Genomic DNA, 27,232 nt, shown 5'->3' on the forward strand with positions numbered 1-27,232 from the left:
GGTGTGTGTGAAGTTATTCTGAATGACCCAATGTGCACCTTCAATATTATATACCCTTTTTGGGATAGATTTCAAATAGCTCTGATATAGCAGGAACCACTAAATTATGAAATTGCTAAATTGGGAATTGTACTTCAACCCAGAACAAAAAATGTGCTTTGACGGACACTAAATATCTTGCCCAGCAACAACAGTACAGCGGTGGGTAACGAGAGATTTAGAGGGATTTAAATTTGAGGCCTAGTATTTAGGCGCTGGGTCACCGGTATGGATTTAGTGACAGAATTAGACTTGGAAATGCACAGAAGCGTGTGTGTGAAGTTATTCTGAATGACCCTATGTGCACCTTCAATATTATATACCCTTTTAGGGATAGATTTCAAATAGCTCTGATATAGCAGAAACCACTAAATTATGAAATTGCTAAATTGGGAATTGTACTTCAACCCAGAACAAAAAATGTGCTTTGACGGACACTAAATATCTTGCCCAGCAACAACAGTACAGCGGTGGGTAACGAGAGATTTAGAGGGATTTAAATTTGAGGCCTAGTATTTAGGCGCTGGGTCACCGGTATGGATTTAGTGACAGAATTAGACTTGGAAATGCACAGAAGCGTGTGTGTGAAGTTATTCTGAATGACCCTATGTGCACCTTCAATATTATATACCCTTTTAGGGATAGATTTCAAATAGCTCTGATATAGCAGAAACCACTAAATTATGAAATTGCTAAATTGGGAATTGTACTTCAACCCAGAACAAAAAATGTGCTTTGACGGACACTAAATATCTTGCCCAGCAACAACAGTACAGTGGTGGGTAACGAGAGATTTAGAGGGATTTAAATTTGAGGCCTAGTATTTAGGCGCTGGGTCACCGGTATGGATTTAGTGACAGAATTAGACTTGGAAATGCACAGAAGCGTGTGTGTGAAGTTATTCTGAATGACCCTATGTGCACCTTCAATATTATATACCCTTTTAGGGATAGATTTCAAATAGCTCTGATATAGCAGAAACCACTAAATTATGAAATTGCTAAATTGGGAATTGTACTTCAACCCAGAACAAAAAATGTGCTTTGACGGACACTAAATATCTTGCCCAGCAACAACAGTACAGCGGTGGGTAACGAGAGATTTAGAGGGATTTAAATTTGAGGCCTAGTATTTAGGCGCTGGGTGACAGGTATGGGTTTAGTGACAGAATTAGACTTGGAAATACACAGTAGCGGGTGTGTGTGAAGTTATTCTGAATGACCCAATGTGCACCTTCAATATTATATACCCTTTTTGGGATAGATTTCAAATAGCTCTGATATAGCAGGAACCACTAAATTATGAAATTGCTAAATTGGGAATTGTATTTCAACCCAGAACAAGAAATGTGCTTGAACGGACACTAAATAACTCGCCCAGCTACAGCACTAGGGACAGATTTAGCTGGATATAAATTTGAGGCCTAGTATTTAGGCGCTGGGTGACCGGTATGGATTTAGTGACAGAATTAGACTGGGATATGGCCAAAAAATGAACAGACTATTGCTGGTTAAATGCACTTGGTGTGACAGCTTCACCCTGATGTAGGCTTTAGCCAAAAAACAACCACACCATTGAGGGTTAAATGCACTTGGTGACAGGCGCAGCTTGCCCCTGATTTTGTATATGGCCAAAAAATGAACAGACTATTGCTGGTTAAATGCACTTGGTGTGACAGCTTCACCCTGATGTAGGCTTTAGCCAAAAAACAACCACACCATTGAGGGTTAAATGCACTTGGTGACAGGCGCAGCTTGCCCCTGATTTTGTATATGGCCAAAAAATGAACAGACTATTGCTGGTTAAATGCACTTGGTGTGACAGCTTCACCCTGATGTAGGCTTTAGCCAAAAAACAACCACACCATTGAGGGTTAAATGCACTTGGTGACAGGCGCAGCTTGCCCCTGATTTTGTATATGGCCAAAAAATGAACAGACTATTGCTGGTTAAATGCACTTGGTGTGACAGCTTCACCCTGATGTAGGCTTTAGCCAAAAAACAACCACACCATTGAGGGTTAAATGCACTTGGTCGCAGCTTGTGCTGGCGCACCACAAGACACAAAATGGCCGCCGATCACCCCAGAAAAATGAGACTGACAAACGGTCTGTGCAGCCTAAAAACAGTGAGCAATTGAGGATCAGCAGCTCAATGATCCACAGCTGCAGATCGATCAGTTAATCAAGTCCTTTGGAGGAGTTAATCTGCCTAATCTCGCCCTACTGTCGCAGCCGCAACCTCTCCCTACGCTAATCAGAGCAGAGTGACGGGCGGCGCTATGTGACTCCAGCTTAAATAGAGGCTGGGTCACATGGTGCTCTGGCCAATCACAGCCATGCCAATAGTAGGCATGGCTGTGATGGCCTCTTGGGGCAAGTAGTATGACGCTTGTTGATTGGCTGCTTTGCAGCCTTTCAAAAAGCGCCAAGAAAGCGTCACAAAAGCGCGAAGAAAGCGACGAACACCGAACCCGAACCCGGACTTTTACGAAAATGTCCGGGTTCGGGTCCGTGTCACGGACACCCCAAAATTCGGTACGAACCCGAACTATACAGTTCGAGTTCGCTCATCCCTACTCAGCTGGTATCCTCCTCTTTCTGCAGGACCTGCGTAAGGACCTGCGATGACATCACCTGCTTTCTTGCAGAAAGAAGAGGATTCCGGCTGCGCGATCAAGTGGATGAGGTGAGTTTTTTAAATTGTTTTTAACACCTTAATGCCCATTTTATTTAGCATTCCGTCTTAAGAATGCTATTATTTTCCGTTATAACCATGTTACAATGGAAAATAATAAAATCACTCGAACACCGAACTTCAGTGAAAAAGTCTGGGTTTGGGTCCAGGTACCCGAACCCGCAAAGTTCAGTACGAACCTGAACTGCAAAAGACATCAGGAAACACATCTCCTCAAACTATTGGATTTCGTAATGTACAGTATATCTGTTAGATATACTGTAATGTACAGTTTCACTGTTAGAAATAGAGTCGGGAATAATCGCGGGTAAAATCTGCTTTTACTTTCAGCTTCATTCACAGCATCCCAATTTTTTCTATCATTGATATCTTCCCTTGTACTGAACAGATTTATGTCATTCTGGTATTGTCTGAAAGCTTGGAATGTCAGCGTCCAGACAATACGTACTTCTAGCTGGTACCAAACCAGATATATAAGCAGCTAAAGAAGCCCCCCTCCCTGTCAGTCTGGAAGAAAATAAGGGACAACTATCTATTAAGTGGTTAAAAGAAATGCTTACTGATTTAATGTAATTGCAGGGCTTGTCTCTGGTTAGCTGTATGTGAGGATACACACTGCTCTGGGTACTGTGGGAAGTTAACTGCGTTCTGATTAGTCCTGCTAGTCCATGTGAGGAGAGCAAGGGCTTATGGGAAGTGAGGGAAATACAGGATGGCCTCAAGGAAGGGCAAAGATCATCACAGGAAGAGCAGCAGAGGCCATCTTAGGAAATTGCTGAAATAGAGGCACAGAGAAATATGGTTGCTAAGGGCTGAATAGAGACATCAGAAAGGTAAAATTAGCTGAAATATGCAGCTTCATGAATATCTTCCCTTCAGCATCACATATGTTATGAATTTCATTTTTGGTAGTGGAATGGCAGTTACACTTTAAAGGAGGTCTCAGCTGCCCTTTAGTATGAATGTTATACTGAACATTGGCATTTGGTCAATTATACAGGTGTCATTGCAATTTTTCATGTATTGAGGTTCCCATTAATCAAACATAAGAGCATTGTTGTATTGCACATGGCTTTAGTCCATAAGTACAATACACAAGAGATATTAACCATGGAGGTATCTTCAGATCCTTGACTTGTGGTATGTGGAGGACCAGGGAAATAAAGTTTAAAAAACCTTTTGATATCTCAGAAACATTTAAAAAGTTTAGATCGGTGGGGGTCTGAGTGCTGAGACCCCCACCGATCTCTAGAATGAAGGAAGAGAGCCACAAGCATAACATGCGTTTTATCCTCATTGCAGAGGATGGAACTGAGACAGGCCAAAAGACTTATATGGAGCCCATCTTATGCAGAGAGTAGAGAGACAGCACGATACATGTATGCTTCTCTCCCTTTGTTCTAGAGATTGTGGGGGTCTTAGCACTCAGAACCCCTCGCCTATCTAAACTTTTGATATATCTCTAGGACATATCAAAAGTTTTTTTAAAGTTGGTTACCCTTTGACTTTTTTATAAGAAATTCTTACAAGTCTGTGAAATCGAACCAGTGTACCCTAAAAAATCCATTTTACTTTATCAGATCAATATATCATCCTTTTCTTTAAAAAAATCTTAATTTTCTCCCATCAGATAATCTAACAAGCTCATCAGATACTATTTATAAACAAAGTCTCTTCCCATAGTCGAAAAGTAACTTTTTCCCACGACATTGGAGTGTCAGAGACATTGGTTGAGCAAGGTCCGTTACCAGGAAAATCTTAGTTCTCCCGAACCCTAACCTTCCTCAGGCGGTTCTGGCACCTCCACACGCTTTCTCTTCAGCATGAAATGTCATCAGGAGCTTGCATAAATATGAAAGTCAATCTTCACATGCTCTATGTCTGGTCAAAGAGTGCATGCCAAGTCTTACTAACAATGTTTTAGCTAAACATCATAATAACTACACGAAAGCAATGCCAAAAATATAGAGTTCCTTGGAAAATTGAAGCAATGATCCAACACTCCTAAACACAACTATTACTTTAAGAAGTTATTTGGCTGTCAACTGGATATCACCATGCTTACAGTTTATACACACAGGGAACCACAAGGCTCCTACGGAGAAATGAACCATTCGGGTCAGATGCAAGTATGAGTACCAAGTGGCCTATTTGGACCACCAAGAGCAATGTAGGAGCAGTGTTATATTAGGAAGTAATGGTTGAGTAACAAAATTATCAAAAACATCTGAACGGCTTGAAATATGCTCAAAACACTTATACTTCCCATCACCCATTCAACTTGACAAGTCATTATTCAGTTGGATTTGAAATTTGGCATCCACCCTAATTTTTCTATTCCTTTACAATGCGAGGGCATTTTCCCCATATGTCAAACACATCATAGCCTTGACCCAATATAGGGCATGACAAAAAAAACTTACAAAACATTTTTTGGACTATATCTGGCCTGTAGATGCCTCCATACCTTTTTTTTGGATGTATTGAAAATTATTGTCAATTCTTCTTCTTGCAAAAAACATGTATTGTGCATATTCTGTATTTTTTTTAACATACTGACAGGGAATGTCCCACAGGATTGGCGCATGGCATATGTGGTGCCAATATTCAAAAAGGGGCCAAAAACAGACCCTGGAAACTATAGGCCGGTAAGTTTAACATCTGTCGTGGGTAAACTGAAGGTTTTCTGAGAGATGCTATATTAGAGCATCTCAACAGAAATAAGCAAATAACGCCATATCAGCATGGCTTCGTGAGGGATCGGTCATGTCAGACTAATTTAATCAGTTTCTATGAGGAGGTAAGTTCTAGACTTGACAGCGGCGAATCAATGGATGTCGTATATCTGGACTTCTCCAAAGCATTTGACACTGTACCACATAAAAGGTTAGTATATAAAATGATAATGCTCGGACTGGGAGAAAACATCTGTATGTGGGTAAGTAACTGGCTCAATGATAGAAAACAGAGGGTGGTTATTAACGGTACACACTCAGATTGGGTCACTGTCAGTAGTGGGGTACCTCAGGGGTCAGTATTGCAGGGGTCACTGTCACTAGTGGGGCACCTCAGGGGTCAGTACTGGGCCCTATTCTCTTCAATATATTTATTAATGATCTTGTAGAAGGCTTGCATAGTAAAGTATCAATTTTCGCAGATGACACTAAACTGTGTAAAGTAATTTACACTGATGAGGACAGTATACTCTATATATACTACAGAGGACAGTATACTGTATATATACTACAGAGGACAGTATACTGTATATATATACTACAGAGGACGGTATACTACTACAGAGGGATCTGGATAGACTGGAGGCTTCGGCAGATAAGTGGCAGATGGGGTTTAACACTGATAAATGTAAAGTTATGCACATGGGAAGGAAAAATGCAAGTCAACCGTACATACTAAATGGTAAAACACTCGGTAACACTGACATGGAAAAGGATCTAGGAATTTTAATAAACAGCAAACTAAGCTGCAAAAACCAGTGTCAGGCAGCTGCTGCCAAGGCCAACAAGATAATGGGTTGCATCAGAAGGGGCATAGATTCCCGTGATAAGAACATAGTCCTACCACTTTACAAATCGCTAGTCAGACCACACATGGAGTACTGTGTACAGTTCTGGGCTCCTGTGAACAAGGCAGACATAGCAGAGCTGGAGAAGGTCCAGAGGAGGGCAACTAAAGTAATAACTGGAATGGGGCAACTACAGTACCCTGAAAGATTATCAAAATTAGAGTTATTCACTTTAGAAAAAAGACGACTGAGGGGAGATCTAATTAATATGTATAAATATATCAAGGGTCAGTACAGAGATCTATCCCATCAGCTATTTATCCCCAGGACTGTGACTGTGACGAGGGGACATCCTCTGCGCCTGGAGGAAAGAAGGTTTGTACACAAACATAGAAAAGCATTCTTTACGGTAAGAGCAGTGAGAATATGGAACTCTCTGCCTGAGGAGGTGGTGATGGGGAGTACAATAAAGGAATTCAAGAGGGGCCTGGATGTATTTCTGGAGCTTAATAATATTACAGGCTATAGCTACTAGAAAGGGGTCTTCCTCTGGATCAACTTGCGGGATAACAGGCCGAACTGGATGGACAAATGTCTTTTTTCGGCCTTATGTACTATGTTACTATGTTACTATGTTACTATGATAGCAGATAGGCAAGAGTGAATTATAGAAGGATAATCAACCTGTGTTACCAAGACTTAATAGACAGCTCTGTTTTGCATGGACCTTATCTAGATACAGTGTCGGACTGGGGTACCTAGGGACCACCAGTAAAATTTATTTTGGGGGCCCACCGTACGGATACATTCAAATATTATAAATAATCTAACAAGTTCTTTATATGAACATAAGCTGGTTGAGGTGCTGTAGATTGAATATATGTATGTAGTGTACTAAATCTAATGTGTTATGTGCCACTTGTGCAGGGGGTGGGAGACTTGGGGCCCACCTTGCTTAGGGGCCCACCAGGGGATTCCCCTGTACCCCTGTGGACTAGTCCGAACCTGTCTAGATACTATCAATATTTGCAGATTTACTATCATTTCCTTGTGTGGCTCTCTGCATTGGAAAATTTATTTTTGCTCGAAGGGTTCCCCAACAATCATTGGGTCACAAGATGTCCTGCACTGGGCTTTCCAATGATCAGCTATGATCTGCTGGTAAAACCCAACAATAAGTATTCAATGCTCTTGCAGTGCTATAGGTGAAATGAAGCATTACATAGTTCCCATTGAAATCATTGGCACATCCATAAAATGTATGGATGTGGTAGGTCCTCTACAGTAAGAGATGCTCTGTGTAGTTTCTCAACACTATGGTAACTACAGAGGTGACTTTCTAAAAACTTAAAATCCCCTAATAAGGTGACAAAATGTGGTTTATTAATCAGAAAACTCATTTAAAAGTTTTGGTATTTGCTAAAAAAAAAATCAGCAATTGTATTGGACGCTTTTTTTTGCTTTTATTTGTCACAATAACACCACCAAGCAGCTGAAATAGTCCAGAGGAACAGCTATCTAAAGCCATTATTGAGGTAACACAGCCTAAGATAATGAGCTCCACATAGACATAGAGTTAAATGATAAAATTTGATCTTACTTGAATAACCACTAGGGGGAGCTTAAGAGTTTACATTATACTTCTAAGCTCCCCCTAGTGGCATATGCCGGCAGCAAAGTATTTAAACTTTGAATCCCTGGATGTGCATGGGATTTGGAGTTCTGTGTGATAAAAAATTGAGATCTAACCACTATAAATATATATGAAGAAATTAATCAGCACAGAATTTTGGACCCAAAGATTGCATAGTATCATAGTATAGTAAGTTAATTTGAAGAAAACTTCATATCTGCCAATTAGGCAGGTTAATAAGGCATATTTAAACCATTTATGAAATATGAAAATGTATTATTCATTATTATAGTTCTAGTGATTCCTCAAAATAAAAGGAGGTTTTTGGCCGAGTTCTTCAGCACATTGATTCCTCCTTTCGGGTGTGATGGTTTCCAATAGTAATAGGATAAAGGTGTCCTCTGTGATGCCACATACCTCTTTTCTCCACAGCTTCTATGCACATCTGTACAAAGTGAGGAACTGTAGCATTCTCTCGCTTGCAGAGAGTCTCAAGGTGACAGCCGAAGACTTGATCTAGCCAGAAAAGAGACAAGATTCACATTTGAAATGAGATGTTTTTCTTCAAAGACGATGATTCCATTATGGGCGAGTTCCCATATATTTGTCACTGTGTTTTTCAAATTGATGCCTAAAGCCTGGAGACTTTGAAGGTAAAACTGCTGGTTACCTCCAAAGTGTGCGTCCATTAACAATCACCCCATGACCGCAAGGTTTTTCGACCACTCTATAGCCACAACCTTGGAAATCACTGAGTAACAAAATACAACTTTCCTGCCCCGTGCACATTAGTGTTATAGTCATGACAACTATGACCACAAAAAAAAAAAATCCTGAAGGATCCCATTAAAGGGTTGTCCCGTCTGGGACATTCACAGCACACAGGATAGGAGATAACCAACTGATTTGTAGAATTTAGACCACTGGGATCTGTAGCGATCCAGAGATTGGAGATCCTGTTCTCTCGATCTGATGGAGCAGCTGGTCGCGCATACGCCATGCCGCTTCACTCATTTTCAATAGCAGAGCGCTGTATACTCCGCTATCTCAGGAAGTCCCACAGAGAGTGAATCCATCAGACTGGGGGAACAGGACCCCCTTTTTGCTTTGCTTGTGGCGATTCAGAGACGTAACTTGAAGCCCCTGGGTTTAAATGCAATGGTTTTACAATTCTGCTACAATTGGCTCAAAGACTGCACTATTTGGCTCTTATGAAAGTACCCTAAGAGTAGTGACCGTGCATCTGTTTACTTATCAAAAGACCAGGGCAGATTTTAATCTCACGGAAGTAACCACAAAGGATGAAATTTATCAAGACTGGTGGTTAACAGGTCGTTCTTATAAAGGGTTTTTCTCATTTCAGACAATGGGGACATATCGTTAGGATATGCCCCCATTGTCTTATAGGTGCGGGTACCACTGCTGGGACCCGCACCTATATCGAGAACGGAGCCCCGGAAATGAAGGAGAGCGCACTGCACATGCGCAGCCGCCCTACATTCATTTCTATGGGGGCGCCGAAAATAGCCGAGCGCTGGCTTGGCTATTGCCGTCTGCCCCATAGAAATGAATGGGAACATGGCCGCGCATGGGAATACCCCTTTAATCTCTCCCCTGCTTGCTTTAGATAAACCACATTTATTAGGAGGCGCATGTCTGCAGGTCTATGCGACAAGGTGGAGATCTACAGTAGACCAGCAAGAAGTCTGGTATAGTCCTCTATAATCTAGGCCAGTTTCCTGGTGTCAATTCTAATACATGTGACGGACTTCCTACTCTGGCCCCTCACCGTTAGCCTTTTTGAAATGTGGTGAGCAGTGAGTGAAACACCTAAAAAAAAAAATCACAACATTTTGCTTAACAGCAGCAGGCACCTAATTTTTTGACTTTTTAGTACTACTTTTCTGGTGCAAAGGGGATGATAAATGTCTCCCAAAGTTTCCAGTTTAATGGCTACAAGCAGAGTTCTTGAAATCCATGAGGAATCTATACACAGAGTATTTTTTTTAAGTTGCTTAACTTTACATTATAATAAATACGATTTACTTGCAAAAACTGGAATGCCCCTTTAAGTAGATAGCTAAGACAAGTTGACCGCACAGCCCATAATTAATGTTGAATTATTGATCAAAGATTGTATCAAGAGTTTATATCCTTATTATGACACAATTTTACCATCTTTAATTTAGGCATAGAAATACCACAATGTAACATACTTTTCTGACTTGAAATATTTTTGGAGGCCTGCCATCTGCAACAAACATGGTGGCACACTGGTAACTGCTTCTGCCTCAAAGCTGACGTTTTGGGTTTGAATCCAATCAGGACACGTCCTACATGGAATATGTGTATTCTCTTCATGTCTGTATCAGTTACCTCCAGGTGCTCTGTTTCCCTCCCACAGCCCAGAAACATACTGGTAGGTTAATTGATCTCCGATTAAACTGTCCCTGGTGCATCCTTATATTTTGTGCCTGTGGTAAGAAAATTAGATTGCAAGCTCCACTGGGGCAGGGACAGATGTGAGTGAATAAACATGCTCAGCACAGAACTGCTTATTGTGTCTGTGTCACAGGATAATAGTTGCAAGAATGAGATGGTATATGATGAGCTGTCGTGTACGTTATGGTGCTTTATATTACTTTATATGTTGAATTTTGTTATTTTATACACTGTAATGGTTTAACTTTGCTATGTGCTATTTTTTATCTTATACTCTTTTATGTAATTATACATTTTGTTCTTCTTTCTAGTTCGGAGAACCGTCAGACATATTTAAATGAGGATTCCTAGCTGTATGAGCCTTTGAGGAGGGGGGGGGGGGGTGCACTATGTATAAAAGCCAACGACCCACCAAGTGTTTCCGTGAGGTCACCACTCTCATCTTCAACAGACCAAGGAGTTACAAAGCAACATTAAAGGAGTTCTCCAGGAATTAAGAAAATGAAAATACTTAAATATTACTTTATTATAAATACATTCTCAAATACCTTTCAAAATTTATACTGGCTAGTTTTGTCTGGGGAGCAATCATCATGGGGGAAAAATGGCCGCTGTCCCATTAGTTCACACAAAACCTGTCCTGATCACACATGAGGACAAATTACTTTACAACATTGAGAGCTACCTCCTTCTCCTCTCTACTTGTCAGGGATTATGACCCTGAATACAGATGATAAGAACTTTAGCCGAATCTTTGGGGAATTTAGTTCATGAGGAGACATGAAGTACAGGGGGGATGTTCAGGATAGGCTGTGGTAATGTGTTGCTGTGGTAATGGAGACTGCATACAAGTGCTGCTGCTTATTATCCACACCTCACTCTCCTCTCATGTCACCTCATCATCTCCATTCCCACAGAGATTATTCAGGATCATAATTCCTGACAAGCAGTGCAGAGAGAATGAGGCAGCACTATGGCTCATTGTGGTGAAGTAACTTGTCCTCCTGTGTGATTAGGACAGGTTTTGTGTGTACTGATAGGACGGCAGCCATTTTATTTCTCCTAATGATTGCTCTCTAGACAAAACAAGCCATTCTAAGTAATACAGTCCTGATCGAAAGTTTAAGACCACTTGAAAAACATATTTTACATTGTTGGATCTTAACAAGGTTCCAAGTAGAGCTTCAACATGCAACAAGAAGAAATGGGAGTGAGACAAAACATTTTTTGAGCATTCAATTAATTTAAAATAACGATTAAACTGAAACAGGCTGTTTTTCAGCTGATCAAAATTTTAGGACCACGTGCCTTTAAAAGGCCAAATCTGTGCAAAGATGTGGATTCATTGTCATTTTCTGTCAGGTAGTCACACGTTGTGATGGCAAAGGCAAAAAAACTCTCCCTTTTTGAACGTGGTCGGGTTGTTGAACTGCATAAGCAGGGTCTCTCACAGCGCGCCATCGCTGCTGAGGTGGGACGCAGTAAGACAGTAATTTGGAATTTCAATTGGGTGTCCGTCAAGACACTGGACGATCCTCGACCCAAATTAAGGCCCTTACTGGTGCTGACTGCAGCCCCATAACCATCAGATGGCATCTGAGACTGAAGGGCTTAAAAAACAAATAACGTCTTCAAAGACCTAGTCTCCTTGAACACCACAGAACTGCTTGTTTGGACTTTGTAAGAGAGCGCCAAACATGGGACATTCAAAGGTGGAAGAAAGCTTTATTCTCTGATGAGAAAAAATGTAACCTTGATGGTCCTGATGGTTTCCAACGTTACTGGCCTGACGAGCAGATCCCACCTGAGATGTTTTCTACGCGCCACAGTGGAGGGGGCGCCATAATGGTCTGGGGTGCTTTTTCCTTCAGTGGAACAATGGAGCTTCAGGAAGTGCAGGGGCATCAAATGGCCGCTGGCTATGTCCAGATGTTGCAGAGAGCATTCCTCATGACTTAGGGCCCTCGTCTGTGTGGTAACGACTGGGGTTTTCAACAGGACAACGCTACAGTACACAATGCCCGCAGGACAAGGGACTTCTTCCTGGAGAATAGCATCACTCTTTTGGCCCATCCTGCATGTTCCCCTGATCTAAATCCAATTGAGAACCTTTGGGCATTGATGGCAAGGGAAGTTTACAAAAATAGACAACAGTTCCAGACAGTAGATGGCCTTCGTGCGGCCGTCTTCACCACTTGGAGAAATGTTCCCACTCCCCTCATGGAAACGCTTGCATCAAGCATGCCGAAACAAAATTTTGAAGTGATAAACAATAACGGTGGAGCTACTCATTACTGAGTTCATGTTTGGAAGTTGGATTTCTGGTTTCGGGGGTTTAGTTTTTTTTTGGAGGTGTGCTCCTAAACTTTTGATCAGCTGAAAAACAGCCTGTTTGAGTTTATTTGTTGTTTTAATTAAATTGAATGCTCAAAAAATGTTTTGTCTCACTCCCATTTCTTCTTGTTGCATGTTGAAGCTCTACTTGGAACCTTGTTAACATCCAGCCATGCTAAATATGATTTTTTGCCATTTTTCAAGTGGTCTTAAACTTTTGATCAGGACTGTAAAAGGTATTTGTGAATATATTTATTATTATTATATTATAATATGAACCTAGAGTATCTTATTTTATATGATTGCTTTACACCAATCAGCCATAACTATAAGACAACCTGCCTTAAAGGGTTTATCCAGTGATGGATAATGATGACCTATCCTCAGGATAGGTCATCATTATCACATTGGCAGTGGTCCAAGTTCTCAGCTGTTTCAGGGAGCTGCCGCGCTCCATGGATCTCTGGGGAATGTAGCCGCCTCCTGGTAGATTGTATAGCGGCTGTTCTTGGTATTGCAGCTCAGCCCTATTCACTTCAATAGGCCTGAGCTGCAAGTAGGCCATGTGGCAGATGTACAATGACATCACATGGTCTAGACCCCCACCAATCTAAAAATAATAATTACTACTAATAATTATTGCTGCCCAATAGATTTCACAGGAGCCTTTGTCATAAGAATGTGAATATTATTGTCCTCGCTTGTCATTGGTTTTAAGGCTCTGGCTGATCGGTGTGTATTATGTGACTTTTTATTACATAGTGCTTTATATTACATGACTTAAGACTTTTTACAAAACTTTATGTCATAGAGATTGATCGGTGGGGGTCTGAGTGCTGAGATCCTCACCGATCCCTAGAACAAGAGGAGAGAAGCATGTGCATATTGCTCTCGCTCCTCGCTGAACAAGACTGGATCCATAGAGGTCTATATGCCCATCTCAATTCCATTCTTCTCGGCGAGGAGAGAGAACGTGATATACGCACACCTTTCTCTCCTCGTTCTAGGGATTGGTGAGATGTCAGCATTCAGATCCCCACCAATCACAGCTTGTGATGGGTCTCTATGATATATCAAAAGTTTCGTTATATCATGAAACTTTACTGACCATACATTATTTCATACAACATAATGTGTTTATATTGTTACTTTACAGCATACTGTATAACAGGACTGTATACTATGTGTCTATAATATATATTACAGGGGTTATTCTAGGATTAATTTAAAAAAATGAAAGTCAGACATCATATAGTACATGACAATATCTTTCTAACAGGAACCAGCCCTGTACCTCACATGGATCCAGAGATCACAGCGGGGGGGGGGGGGGGGGGGGGGTCCTATCTGCTGTAGCTCTCTCCCCATCATAGTTGAGCTGTTGCAGCTCTCTCCCTATCACAGCTCAGTGACATGTTCTTTCTTCTGGGGCGCAGTATGTGTCATTTCTGCTGCAGTTTTCTCTTTGTAAATGTCATAACAGGAACCCTCTTCTAAAGGCAGAAAAAAATAATAGCACGCTGTGCCGGAAGACTTCAGGTAAGTGATTTTTATAAAAAATAAATAAAGACAGGCTTAGCATTTTGGTGGCGGTCCACCACCTTCATCAGGCTTCTAACAATAGAATGAAGGATGGAACTGAGCATGTGCATCCACCTCAGCGATGTTACTGAGGTGGACACAGAAATAAGGAAAAGAACAAACAGCAGGTGGCGCCATACAGACGTATCTTATTGAATAGCTCAGTGGCTTTACAAAATGTTTAATTTCATGCAATTATAAAAGTATTCAGATCCAGGTGCTGGTTTCATATTTTTCACGGAACAACCCCTTTAAATGACCTTCAGTAGGTTCATATTATATGAATAAAAATTGTATTGTTATGGATTTTATTATGTTTATGTTCCTGTTTTGCAATCATCCAGTCTACAGAATGCATAGAAAAGCCAATTCAACCTCCCCTCGGAATAAGAGACATCTACGATAGAAAATAATACGTAAATCTGTATTTTGCCTTCCAGCCGAGCTGTTGAGCCGCTCTCTACCTGCGTGTCACAGTCTCTCTGCACTCTTCTCTTGTCTTAACATAGTAATTATTCATAAACACCTCTTGCTTGCATGTCAGGATGTGGAAATACATGCTAATTAAATCTAATACACATCTCAGGCACATCGCTGGCTTTTTTCCCCCCTTCCTCCCGTGTTCCGTAAATGAATGTCTTTCAATAAAGCTGCTGTAGGTGAGAAGCCGGCGATTCCTGTTTGTTGCTATTTTTAATGACGTATCACCCTGGATGAAGGACGTACGATTCCTCTCCACCTGCTAATTGTCTCATCACATTTGAATAATAAATGACACTTTAGCATGAAATGGTTTTTTGCTCACCTCCTCCGGTCGACATGTTGCTCGTCTTAGAATATATCGGTGCACCAGGTGAGATCTCACCAATTTCAAAATGAGCGTCCTCACCCTGATTGCGTTCGGCATATTGTGGCAAATTATGGAAAGGTGACTGCAATGCTAATTGTGTTCTATAAATATGTCAAATTATTGGAAGCAGTTATTTATTGCAAGCAGGTTAATGACTGGGATGTTTTCCGCGGATTATGTCTGGTGCAATCATTCATGCAAGCTGAGATTTCACAACCAGTCAATGACTTATTGCCTAAAGACTCATTTTCCTTAGTCCTATGTCCATTTTGGAAATTGTATTCTGCATTTCTAAAATGTTGCATCTTGGCCTATGGTTGTGCCATAGGAGCTAGAAGCATGCAGTGCAGGAGCTACTTCATGATATTTTGATGCTCTCCTCCAGGAAACTCCCTCACTAGTGCCACCTATAGGTGGCTATCCCATAATGCAATGTCAGATCCTCCAAATATTAACGATTAGCAAAAAATTGACTTACTAGGTTCATGTAACATACTGGGGAAATTAGGGGCATCTGTCAGCAGTTTTGTACCTATGACACTGGCTGACCTGTTACATGTGCACTTGGCAGCTGAAGACATCTGTGTTGGTCCCATGTTCATATGTGCCCGCACTGCTGAGAACAATGATGTTTTATTATATGTAAATGAGTCTCTATGAGCAATGGGGGCGTTGCCATTGCACCTAGAGGCTCTGCTCTCTCTGCCCTTTGACAGGGCCAGGCATGATGATGTGTTCATTGCCTGGCAGGTAAGTATGATTTAAAAAAAATTTTTACAACCATTTAGGGAATATTGTTTCGCCACCACGAAATTTTGATCAAATTCAACTTCGTGGACTTCAATTCATTCAATACTTACCTGTGACATTATAGTTGAGTTCTGCGCATACACTACTGTTTCAAAATCCGAAGCTGAACTTAGTAATGTATGCGCAGAACTGAACTGTAACGGCACAGGCACGAGACTAAGCAAGTCTCGCGTTACTAGTGGCAAGAAGAACAAGACCTCAGCAGAGCCCGTACATTTTACTGAGGTATAGAGCGCATATTCTAAAGAGAGTTTTGAAATGAGTCCAAACCAGATTCACTCAACACTACTGATGACCTGTCCTCAGGATAGGTCATCCATATTTGGGGGTCTGAAAACCTGCATCTGAAAAGTGACATCATGGTCATTGGTCACATGGACTATTTGCAGCGGAAAATGCCTCATTTTACTGAGCTGTAAAGTTGCTAATATTTCACCCCTTCTCTGCTCTGCCGAGCCCTCGCATGCACTTCCTTTTCCCTATAACAGTCACCCTCTGGCACTCTGGTGACAGCCAAAAGCAGACTGATGAAAGGGCAGATGGGGGATCAGTCAGAGCGCTTGAAACCCTTATACCTGTGCCACAGGGACGGACATACCACCTGTGCCGCCGGTTCGGCTGCACAGGGGCCTAGTGCGGTGGGGGGCTCGTAAGAGGCTCCGTGGAAGGGCAGGGAGTGATGAGCACTTCCATTGTGGAAGTGTTCCTCTCTATATTCATCTGTATCGCTGTCCACAGGACAGTGATACAGATGGATGCTGCAGCGGGGCAGGGGAGAGGTGTTTCCTTTACCCATACATCTAATAGGCTGCAGACCTAGTGCTCGCAGCCTATCAGAGGCCGGTGCGCGGGACACAGGCCGGAAGAGGCCTTCACCACTTCACTGAGAGTATCATGGAGGTAAGTATGTGAGTTAAAAATTTAATTAGATGAAGTGGCTCACTGCTGGTAGTGGATGGTACGGTGCTGCAAACTCAGTTTGGGGACGCCCCACCTCAATAGAATAAGTAAATGTAGAAATAAGGGAGCGAGCACTCGTCTATGGCATACACTCAGATTTAATATTAAAAATTGCAATGATAAATTAATCAGACAATAATTCAATAACACAATTAAAATACTAAAAATATTACCAATGGTATAAAATAATGGTCGACCATATATACGCCACTAATTGATGGGAGCAATACACTGATGCATATATGAGGTCCAATGGTGTCCACAATGAATATTATATAAAGTGACAGTGCAATAATAAAGAATAAAAATAAATAACTGTGCTGATAACTTGAGATAATAAATATCAATATCCTGGTGAGAGGTAAAGTGATGAATAGGTGCGACAATGAATAGGTGCGACGACTTTTTCATAAGATTGTCGCACCTATTCATCACTTTACCTCTCACCAGGATATTGATATTTATTATCTCAAGTTATCAGCACAGTTATTTATTTTTATTCTTTATTATTGCACTGTCACTTTATATAATATTCATTGTGGACACCATTGGACCTCATATATGCATCAGTGTATTGCTCCCAATTAGTGGCGTATATATGGTCGACCATTATTTTATACCATTGGTAATATTTTTAGTATTTTAATTGTGTTATTGAATTATTGTCTGATTAATTTATCATTGCAATTTTTAATATTAAATCTGAGTGTATGCCATAGACGAGTGCTCGCTCCCTTATTTCTACAAGTATGTGAGTTAATCCACTAGGGGGCATTATACTGGCACACATGGGGGTGAGAAGCACTTGGGGGCATCTCCTAGGGGTCATTATACTGGCACACATGGGGGAGAGAAGCACTATGGGGGCATCTACTAGGGGGCTTTATACTGGCACACATGGGGGGAGAGGAGAACTATGGGGGCATCTACTAGGGGTCATTATACTGGCACACATGGGGGGAGAGAAGCACTATGGAGGCATCTACTAGGGGGCATTATTTACTGGCACAGATGAAAGGGAGCACTATGGGGGCATCTACAAGGGGGCATTATTTACTGGCACACATGGGAGGGAGGAGCACTATGGGGCCATTATTTACTGGCACACATGAGGGGGAGCACTATGGGGGTATCTATTGGGAGGCCTATATATTAGAATTATACTGGCACTATCGGGGGAAGAGGAGTCATATGAGGGCATCTACTGGGGGCCCTATATATTGGCATTATATACTGTCACACATTGGGGGCACTATGGAGAATTGGGGGAGAAGAGCACTATGGGGACATCTGCTGGGGGCATTATATAGGGGCATTTTATCCTGGCACAAACTATATGTGCAATATGGGGTAGGGATGAGTACCATAGTGGCATTTTATGCTGGCATACATTATATGGGCACTATGGGGAATGGGGGAGAGGAACATTATCAGGGCATCTACTTGGGGCACTCTATAGGGGCATTTTATACTGGCACATTATGTCAGGCACCATGGAACTGGGGGAGGAGCACTATGGGGGCATCTAATGGGGGCACTATATAGGAGTATTTTATACTGGTACAAAATTATGGGGCACTATGGAGACAGTAGCTTAACTGGGGGCATTAAGAGTTTTTGGGGGAGCACTCAGTAGGGGGCATTGGCACACATTATGAGTAGTGATGAGCGGCAGGGGTCATATTCGAATTCGCGATATATCGCGAATATTTTTTAGAATATTCGTTGAATATTCGAAAATTCACGATTTTTTTCTTGAAAAAAATCGGCAAGGTAATGATTGTGTAATATGCAAATTTTCGTAATTCGAATTTTCGGTTTCGAATTTTTATTGCGAATTTTTCAACTTACAACTATTAGACAAAGAAAATTATAGCACTATATTAGCTAAATTGCTCTATATTCGATTTTTCGAATATTCGCTATATTGCTATAACAGTTTTTTCGAATATTCGTAATATATAGCAATATAGCGAATATTCAAAAAAAAACTAATATAGAGCAATTTAGCTAATATAGTGCTCTAAACTTTTTTTTATAGTTGTAATTTTTATAGTTGTAATTTTTAGACAAAGAAGATTATAGCACTATATTAGCTAAATTGCTCTATATTAGTTTTTTTTTCGAATATTCACTATATTGCTATAACTTCGTTTTTTCGAATATTTGTAATATTCTAAAACAAGAATATATAGCAATATAGCGAATATTCGAAAAAACGAATATAAATTCGCAATAAAAATTCGAATCCGAAAAATTCGCATATTACACAATCATTACCGTGCCGATTTTTTCAAGAAAAAAAAAATCGCGCATTTTCGAATATGACCCCTGCCGCTCATCACTACTCCTAAAGTCAAGTATATTGCAGCCTTCTTATTGGCCCACAAGCTAGAAGCAGGAAGGGATCATGTGTACTGATTTAAAAAAAAATAATCGAATATTCGAAATTACTAATATATATAACTATATTCGAAATATTTGCGAATTTTCGAAGTACCTATATTCGCGATAAAAATTCGAAATTCGAATATTCGTGATCAACACTAATTATGAGGGCACTATAGGGACATTGGCTCTACTAGGGGCACTAAGAGGAGGTATTTTTTTTACTGCCACACAACAGGGCAATTTTTGTATCATTATTTTTGGGGGACATTATGTTTATTAGTGTCAGGGACACTATTTGCTGGGCGCAGTTATTTTTTAGGGCACTGTGTGCCAATAGTTATTGAAGGGGCACTATCTGGTACTAGTATTTTCAGGGGGTTTATCTGTTTCTGCAGTATAGTATTGGGGAGCACAGCGGGCACAGTATTAGAGGTGGCAGGATGGGGTGTTCAGAAGGTTGAAGGATGTTGGAAAAGTAGGAAACTAAGATGTCTGTCTGTCAAACTCTGCAGAGAGAAGAGACGGCTGAATGGAATCATCGTGGTGGTCTGGTCTGAAAAGAGAAGATCTAAGAAGACGTCACTGGATGTACAAGGTATGTGGCGCTGTATTAGGCTACTTTCACATATGCGTTAGTGAATCTGGCAATGCTGGAAGCAGACGAAATGCCCTCTGGCCCCGTTAACTTTAATGGGGTACGGTAGAGATCCGGCCACAATCTGGCAAAAATGCAGAGAATCAGCGGGTCATAAACCGCTGCATGCTGTGGTTTGTGTCCGGACGGATTGTAGGGCTGCGGGTGTGAAAGTAGCCTTACCTTGTATGTTTTGTATTGCTGTATGTAATATTAGGAGGGAATAGGTTAGGTTGAGAATTTGGCATGGGGGTGGAGGGGCCCAGGCACATTCTTTGAACAGGGGCCCTGTGCCGTCTGTGTCCGCCCCTGCTGTGCCAGTTATTATTAGAGGTGGGACGAATCCAATTTTTTTCGAATTCAAATCCGAAAAGGTTCTTGAATATATCGTATCTTTCGAGTCTCGAATCCTACGAATCCTGTACGAATTGTCCAGGGATGTGCTGTCCAGAAACAATGGATCTGTATGAGGATGGATGATCACAGACATGGTACTAGAAAATACAGCTCTCACCTCCTCGGAAGAGAAGGCAGTTACTTCCCAAAGTTCCCAATAACTGCCTGTAATGAGGACCCCAGGCTTGGTCTATAGGACAGCTTCAGGTGTGTGCAGTCACAGTTAGACTGCACCCTCTGCATGTCTCATAAGAGAGGGACTTATTTTGTCTACAGAAAAGTGACAAGATCATTGGGAAGTGCATTGGTACTATGACCCCCATCATCAGACTGACACTCACATATCAATAGACAGCAGCAGACCAGCGCAACACAACTTACAAGAAGTTACTACTACTACTCCAACCCTCTCCTGACAGCATGCTCTGTGCTGTAGTTGCAAGAGGCTGAATTACGGACTTTCTATGAGATGTAAAGCAGTTTAGTGAATGCAATGAGAAACATAGGAAAACACAGAACTGAGCACACAACATACCCCGGAGCTCACAAACACATCTCTGCAGTGCAGCAGCCAGCAGATAAGACTACGGAAGCCGCCAGAGAACCAACAACCTCAAGGACGGTGGCTGAAGAGGCTCAAACCGCGTCGGTTTGTCTGAACCTCCTCCCTCTTTTGTGGGTGGAGAAAAAAAACTTGGCAGGAGAGCTGTGTAAACAAGTCCAGAGAGTGTCACCCGCTGACCGGGCACGGCAGAGGCGGCTGCCCCAGGACCCGAGGTGAGTGCGCGCCTCAGGCTGCTGTTAAGCGGTGCTTGCTTCAGTGGCGGATCCAGAGCCTGGTCTCGGAAGGGGGACTTCCAGATTATTTTCTGGCCATCGCCACAAAACAATGGCGCTTATAGAACAGACTACACAGTGTAGCGGTATACTGTATATTGTGTGGCACAGTGTAGAGGTATACTGTATATTGTGTGGCACAGTGTAGAGCTATACTGTATATTGTGTGGCACAGTGTAGCGGTATACTGTATATTGTGTGGCACAGTGTAGAGGTATACTGTATATTGTGTGGAACAGTGTATGTTATGTATGCTATGTGTGTATAACAAACATATTTCACATGAAAACTTACAATTACTTTGCTTGGCCCTTGGGGATCTCGGATGCCACTTCCACACTTTGGCCGGGGGCTCAGTGGAGCTGATGTTGTGTTTTATCCTAATGAGAAAGATTTCATAATAAGGATTTGGAGAAGGGGCAGAGGAATAGCAGAGCAGGGAGAGGCTGGTGCTGCTACTAGGGGGTCATACCATGGGGGAGTAATAAAGCCCACCATAATGCCCCCCCAGTAGTAATAATTCTCCTTATAATGTGACAGTGCAAAAAATCCCCCCTTGTAATGCCTCCAGTTGAGCTAATGTCCCCATAGTGCTCCCACAATGTGCCAGTATAAAATACCCCTATAAAGTGCCCCCAGTAAATGCCCCCATAGTGCTCCTCTCCCCCCTTCCTCCTAGTGCCCCCCATAATGTACCAGTAAAAAATGCCCCATATATAGTGTCCCAGTAGATCCCCTCAGTGTCCTCCATAATTTGCACGTATAAAAACCACTTCTTAGTACCACCCGTAGATGACCCCATAGTACTCCTCTCCCCCTTCCCCATAGTACCTACCATAATGTGTCCCAGTATAAAATGCTACTGTACAGAGCCCCTCCATATAAAATACCCCTTCTTTGTGGCCTCAGTAGATGCCCCTATAGTGCCCATCAATAATGTGCCAGTAAGAAGTGCCCCCAATAATGTGCCAGTAATAGGAGCCCCCCAATCATGTGTCAGTAATAAGAGCCCCCCCATCATGTGCCAGTAATAAGAGCCCCCATCATGTGTCAGTAATAAGAGCCCCCCAACATGTGCCAGTAACAAAAGCCCCCCATCACGTGCCAGTAATAAGAGCCCCCCCAATATGCCAGTAACAAGAGCCCCCCCATGATGTGCCAGTAATAAGAGCCCCACATCATGTGCAAGTAATAAGAGCCCCCATCATGTGCCAGTAACAAGAGCCCCCCCTAATGTGCCAGTAACAAGAGACCCCCATCATGTGCCAGTAACAAGAGCCCCCCTAATGTGCCAGTAACAAGAGCCGCCCATCATGTGCCAGTAACAAGAGCCCCCCATCATGTGCCAGTAACAAGAGCCCCCCCAATGTGCCAGTAAAACTATTGTACATATAAAAAATAAAAAAAACACTTATACTTACCTCCATGTCAGCGATGCGATGCAGGCCTGTGTCCCGCACTGTACGGCTCAGGCGGCGCGATGACGTCATTGCGCCGCCTGCGCCGGCCTCTGATAGGCTGCCGGCCTAGTGCCTGCAGCCTATCAGAGGAAGGGGAAGGGACACGCCTCTCCCTCCCCTGCCCTGCCGCAGCACAGACATCTGTATCGCTGTCCCGAGGACGGCACTACAGATGACTATGGAGATGCGGCGGGATTCGACGGATTCAAATTTTGTAAATTACGTCGGGATTTGAGTCCACAAATCCCACGAATCCAGCAAGATTCGAGGGATTCGTGGATTCATCTTCACACCTCTAGTTATTATATTTTACATATAATGTATTGTTATAGTGTGTTTTAGATTCCTGACTTCTGTCCCGGCTCCCTTCATTAATCTTCTGGCTCATTTCCTACTAGTCTGACTCATTGTGACCTCCTGTTTTTCTACCTACCTTTTCTATCTAATCTATTTCTATATCTAATCTATCTATTCCTATATTATTTATCTATATCTTTACATCTATGTCTATCTATCTATCTTTACACTATTGTCTGTCTATCTATCTATCTTTACACTATTGTCTGTCTATCTACCCATCCAAACCAGGTGGTCTTTTTCTTCTAGGTTTTTATTAGTCTGATCTCTGCCTAGTCTAGTTTCTATCTAGAAGGACCAGGTTATATTTTTCTGCCATTAATCTCCTATGTTTCTATTTATGTCTCTCTATCTGTTCATCTGTTATCCTATCTATCTAATAATTATAATCTATATATATGTATAATATATGTATCAGGTGTTTGTTGTTATAAAAATAAATATATTTTCAGTTTTCTACTGTTGATTATTACCTATGTAATTTACAGTCGCCCTCACATAGATGTTATAGTATCTAATGTGTGTGTGTAAATAACACTAATATATATATATATATATATATATATACACATCCATCCAACAGGTGTAAAAAGGTTAAAAGGTGTTGCATACAAAAATATTTAAGGATATGTGTATATGTATATATATTGCACGAGCCGGTCTGAAATGAAATGCGGTCTCCGGGAGCAGGCCGTTCCGAGCTCGTCTACGGCCTGCTCCCGAATGGCCTGCTCCCGGAGACCGCATTTCATTTCAGACCGGCTCGCGCACAGGTAAGGACTTACCTGTGCCTCGCCGGACTTGTCAGTTAAGATGGCAGATCGCATGTATTCGCTGGCGAACACTGCAAACTGGCCATCACTGGTTACAAGCACATTCAATTTGAAAGTTGAGTAATACGCAAAGTTCAACTCTCTAAAGGATTTCTTATTTTCCCCAATTAACCCTAACAAGTGGAATAAAAATGGATTTTTAAGAGCCATCCCAGGAAATCAGAATTTTTGAAGCTTTGAAAAACAATCACTAATCATTAAAACATGTTCATAGGTTGAAAGGAAATGTAATTCATTAACTCGACAAAAGTTCCCATACATAATGGCTGGTTCACAGGAGCGATGAGCCGGGTCTGAGGCTTGTGCCCATGTTCCACTACCATCACTCATTCATTCAGCTGTTATCAATTTAAAACCAATGAAAACTCCCACACTCAGTTCATCGGAACAGTCAATTTTAATATCTTGGGGCATCTGTAGCTTTTGTGAATTGGCTGCAGAGCAGAAGTACCGTAGCAAGCTAAGCTCGAAAGTCTACATGAGGTTTATGCAACATGCATAAAGCAGCAGACAGATCGTCAATGGCAGACTTATACAAACAGCGCAATTTTTTATAGAGGACAATGTATTTACACATTACTTATCTTTTACATAAAATCGATTCCAAACTGAAGAGGTTTTTTGTAAATATTTTCCTTCCATTTAAACATTGACTGATTCATAGATCTTTTAGTGAGCCATGTACTTAAAGGGATTGTCCACTCTCATATATTGGGGGCATATCACTCGGATATGCCCCCAATCTAATATATAAAGCTGAGTGTATGTATGTGTGTGTGTATGGCATATCACATGACCTGCATTAGCCAATAGACACCTGCATGTCTTTCTCTTCATATCCCAACTGCCATACACACGGTCACATGTCCATTATCAGCCAATAGAAGCTTGCAGGCTCTTATTCTCCACATACACCCAGTTTTACTCCAGGTTTCCAAAACAACCCAGGCATTTTTCTTAACTGTTGCAGGTCAGCTTTAAAGGGGCAGGGCGCTGTGGATGACACTGTTAAGGGAGCGAAGTGCTGTGGAGGTCACAGTTCAGGGTGTAGGTAGGGTGGCCATTCAGGCTACCCTCAAAAGACGGACTTAAAAACCACACCCACAGGTCCTGCTAAGCCACACCCACAATATGGTTAGGCCACGCCCTTTAATCCCCCGCATCTGACGGGTATTGAAAAAATGAAGGTAAAAATCAACTTCTGTCAGCTGCAGGGGTGGTTGTCACAGGTAATGGGGAGGGGAAAACACCAAATAACACACAGAAGGAAATAGACCAAAGTCTAGGCCTCAAAGCTAAGGTATAGGGATGGTGACCTCCTAGGAATCCCTAGACCTCTCCCTGACTCCTGCCAATATGAGTAGACCCTGAAGGTGAAAATACTCTTACACCGTAGCCTTAGCCCTGGAGACCCTGGAAATCTCTAGGAGTGGTGGCAGATGAAGGAACCAACATCTCCCTGAGGTCTAGAAAACAAGAAACACAAGCAAACAACAAAATGAACTTAACTTAAAGACGAATGGAGGAGTAGGAGATCCAAAGGAACAACACACCAGCTCAACCAACTCCAGCAGGAAATATCAACCGCATGGTAAGCAGTGTGAGTCACAACTAAATAAAGCCTCAGTGACGACCACAAACTGCACCTGACAAGAGGTGTGGTCATTACCAAACAACAACACTGCAAGGAGAAAACAGAGAGAATGTCAGATACCCTCACCTCTGTCATGGGAGGGACAGTGACAGTACCCCCCCCCTCTACAGGTAACCTCCAGACACCCAGGGCTGACTTTATCAGGATGCGCCCTGCGAAAGGCCTTCACAAGGCGACTGGCATTACTGTCTGTCGCATGAAACACACATTCATTCCTCTGGACTGTAACCTTTCCAGTGCACAAGAAACTGAAGAAATCGACAGAGAATTCGTGAGTTCACTATCCTGCCAATCTGAAATTCAAGATTACCGTCCACCAAGACAGGAGCAGGAGGTAAGGAGGACAGTTCAGTAATGATTTGTGAAAAACATTATGAATTTTTAAAGCCTGCGGAAGTTCAAGATGAAAAGCAACCGGATTAATATTGGCAGAGATCTTATATGGCCCAATAAACCTTCACCCCCGTCAACTTCCACAATGAATGGCTGTGACACATCAGGTTGCACCAGTACAGGAGCAGAAGCAAAACACTCTTTCACCGCTGAAAAGCCATGTAATGCCTCATCAGACCAGACTGAGAAATCCGCACCTTTCTTAGTCATATTTGTTAATGGTTTAACAACAGTCAAGCAATTGAAGATAAATTTACGGTAGTAGTTGGTGAACCCCAAAAATCGCATGAGCGCTTTCAGATTTTTGGGTCGTTCCCAGTCCAACACAGCACAGACTTTTTCCGGAACCATACGAAAACCCAAAGATGAGAGTAGGTAACCCAGGAATTGCACTTCCGGAACTGCAAATACACACTTCTCCATCTTAGCATACAATTTATTCTCCCTTAGGATCTGTAAGACCTGTCTCACGTGATCCTGATGCTTTTCCATGTCGGGGAATATGTCGGGGAATAAATTAAAATATCATCCAGATACACCACCACAAACCTTCCCACTGGATGATGAAATATGTCATTGATGAAATGTTGAAAAACAGCAGGAGCATTGGTCAACCCAAAAGGCATGACCAAATTCTCAAAATGACCTTTAGGGGTATTAAAGCCAGTCTTCCATTCGCCCCCCTTCTTGATCATTACCAGATTATATGCCCTCCTCAAATCCAACTTAGAGAACACCTTGGCACCAACAAGCTGATTGAAAAAATCCGGGATCAAAGGAAGGAGATAAGGATCAGGAACAGTAATGCGATAAAGTTCACGGAAGTCCAAACATAGCTTAAGGGTTCTGTCCTTTTTTTTTTTTACAAAGAAGAACCCTGCATCAACTGGTGATTTGTATGGTCTAATATGACCTTTATGATCAATATGTACAGCCAAAGACATGGCTGCCTCCAATGACTCTGGATATTCGTGAAATGCCAATGCGTCCTTCAGGTTCTCGGATAAACCTTGACAGAATTGACTATGGAGGGCTGGGTTATTCCACTCAGTATAAGTTGCCCATCTCCTAAATTCAGAGCAATAGGACTCAGCAGAATGCTCTCCCTGCCGTAAACCACGCAACTTAGTCTCTGGGAGGGAGACCCGATCCAGGTCATTGTAGATAAGTCCCAGAGCTCTGAAAAATTCATGTACCGACGGGAGGGATTGTGATCCGGTCGGCAAAGAAAAAGCCCAAGACTGAGTGTCACCTTTCAGTAACAAAATAATAATCCCCACTCTATGACTCTCGTCCCCAGAAGAGTTAGGACGTAGGCTACAATACAGTTTACACGACTCCCTGAACCGAACAAAGTTATCACTTCCCCCAGAAACCTATCCGAGAGAGCGACCTTAGGTTCCGGGAAG

The 27,232-nt window shown here is 42.0% G+C and overlaps 1 protein-coding gene across 1 annotated transcript in view; it reads right to left on the reverse strand.

Moving 5' to 3' along the window:
• The window catches only part of ARHGAP15 (Rho GTPase activating protein 15), a 779,285-nt gene that overhangs the window by 277,741 nt on the left and 474,312 nt on the right, over positions 1-27,232 (reverse strand). Inside the window, exon 11 of the mRNA XM_044304411.1 lies at positions 8,309-8,407. Within this exon, the coding sequence (XP_044160346.1) occupies positions 8,309-8,407 (99 nt within the window). The remainder of the gene's footprint in view (positions 1-8,308; positions 8,408-27,232) is intronic.

The sequence above is a fragment of the Bufo gargarizans genome, chromosome 8 (genome assembly GCF_014858855.1).
Source record: "Bufo gargarizans isolate SCDJY-AF-19 chromosome 8, ASM1485885v1, whole genome shotgun sequence".
In the NCBI taxonomy this organism is placed as follows: domain Eukaryota; kingdom Metazoa; phylum Chordata; class Amphibia; order Anura; family Bufonidae; genus Bufo; species Bufo gargarizans.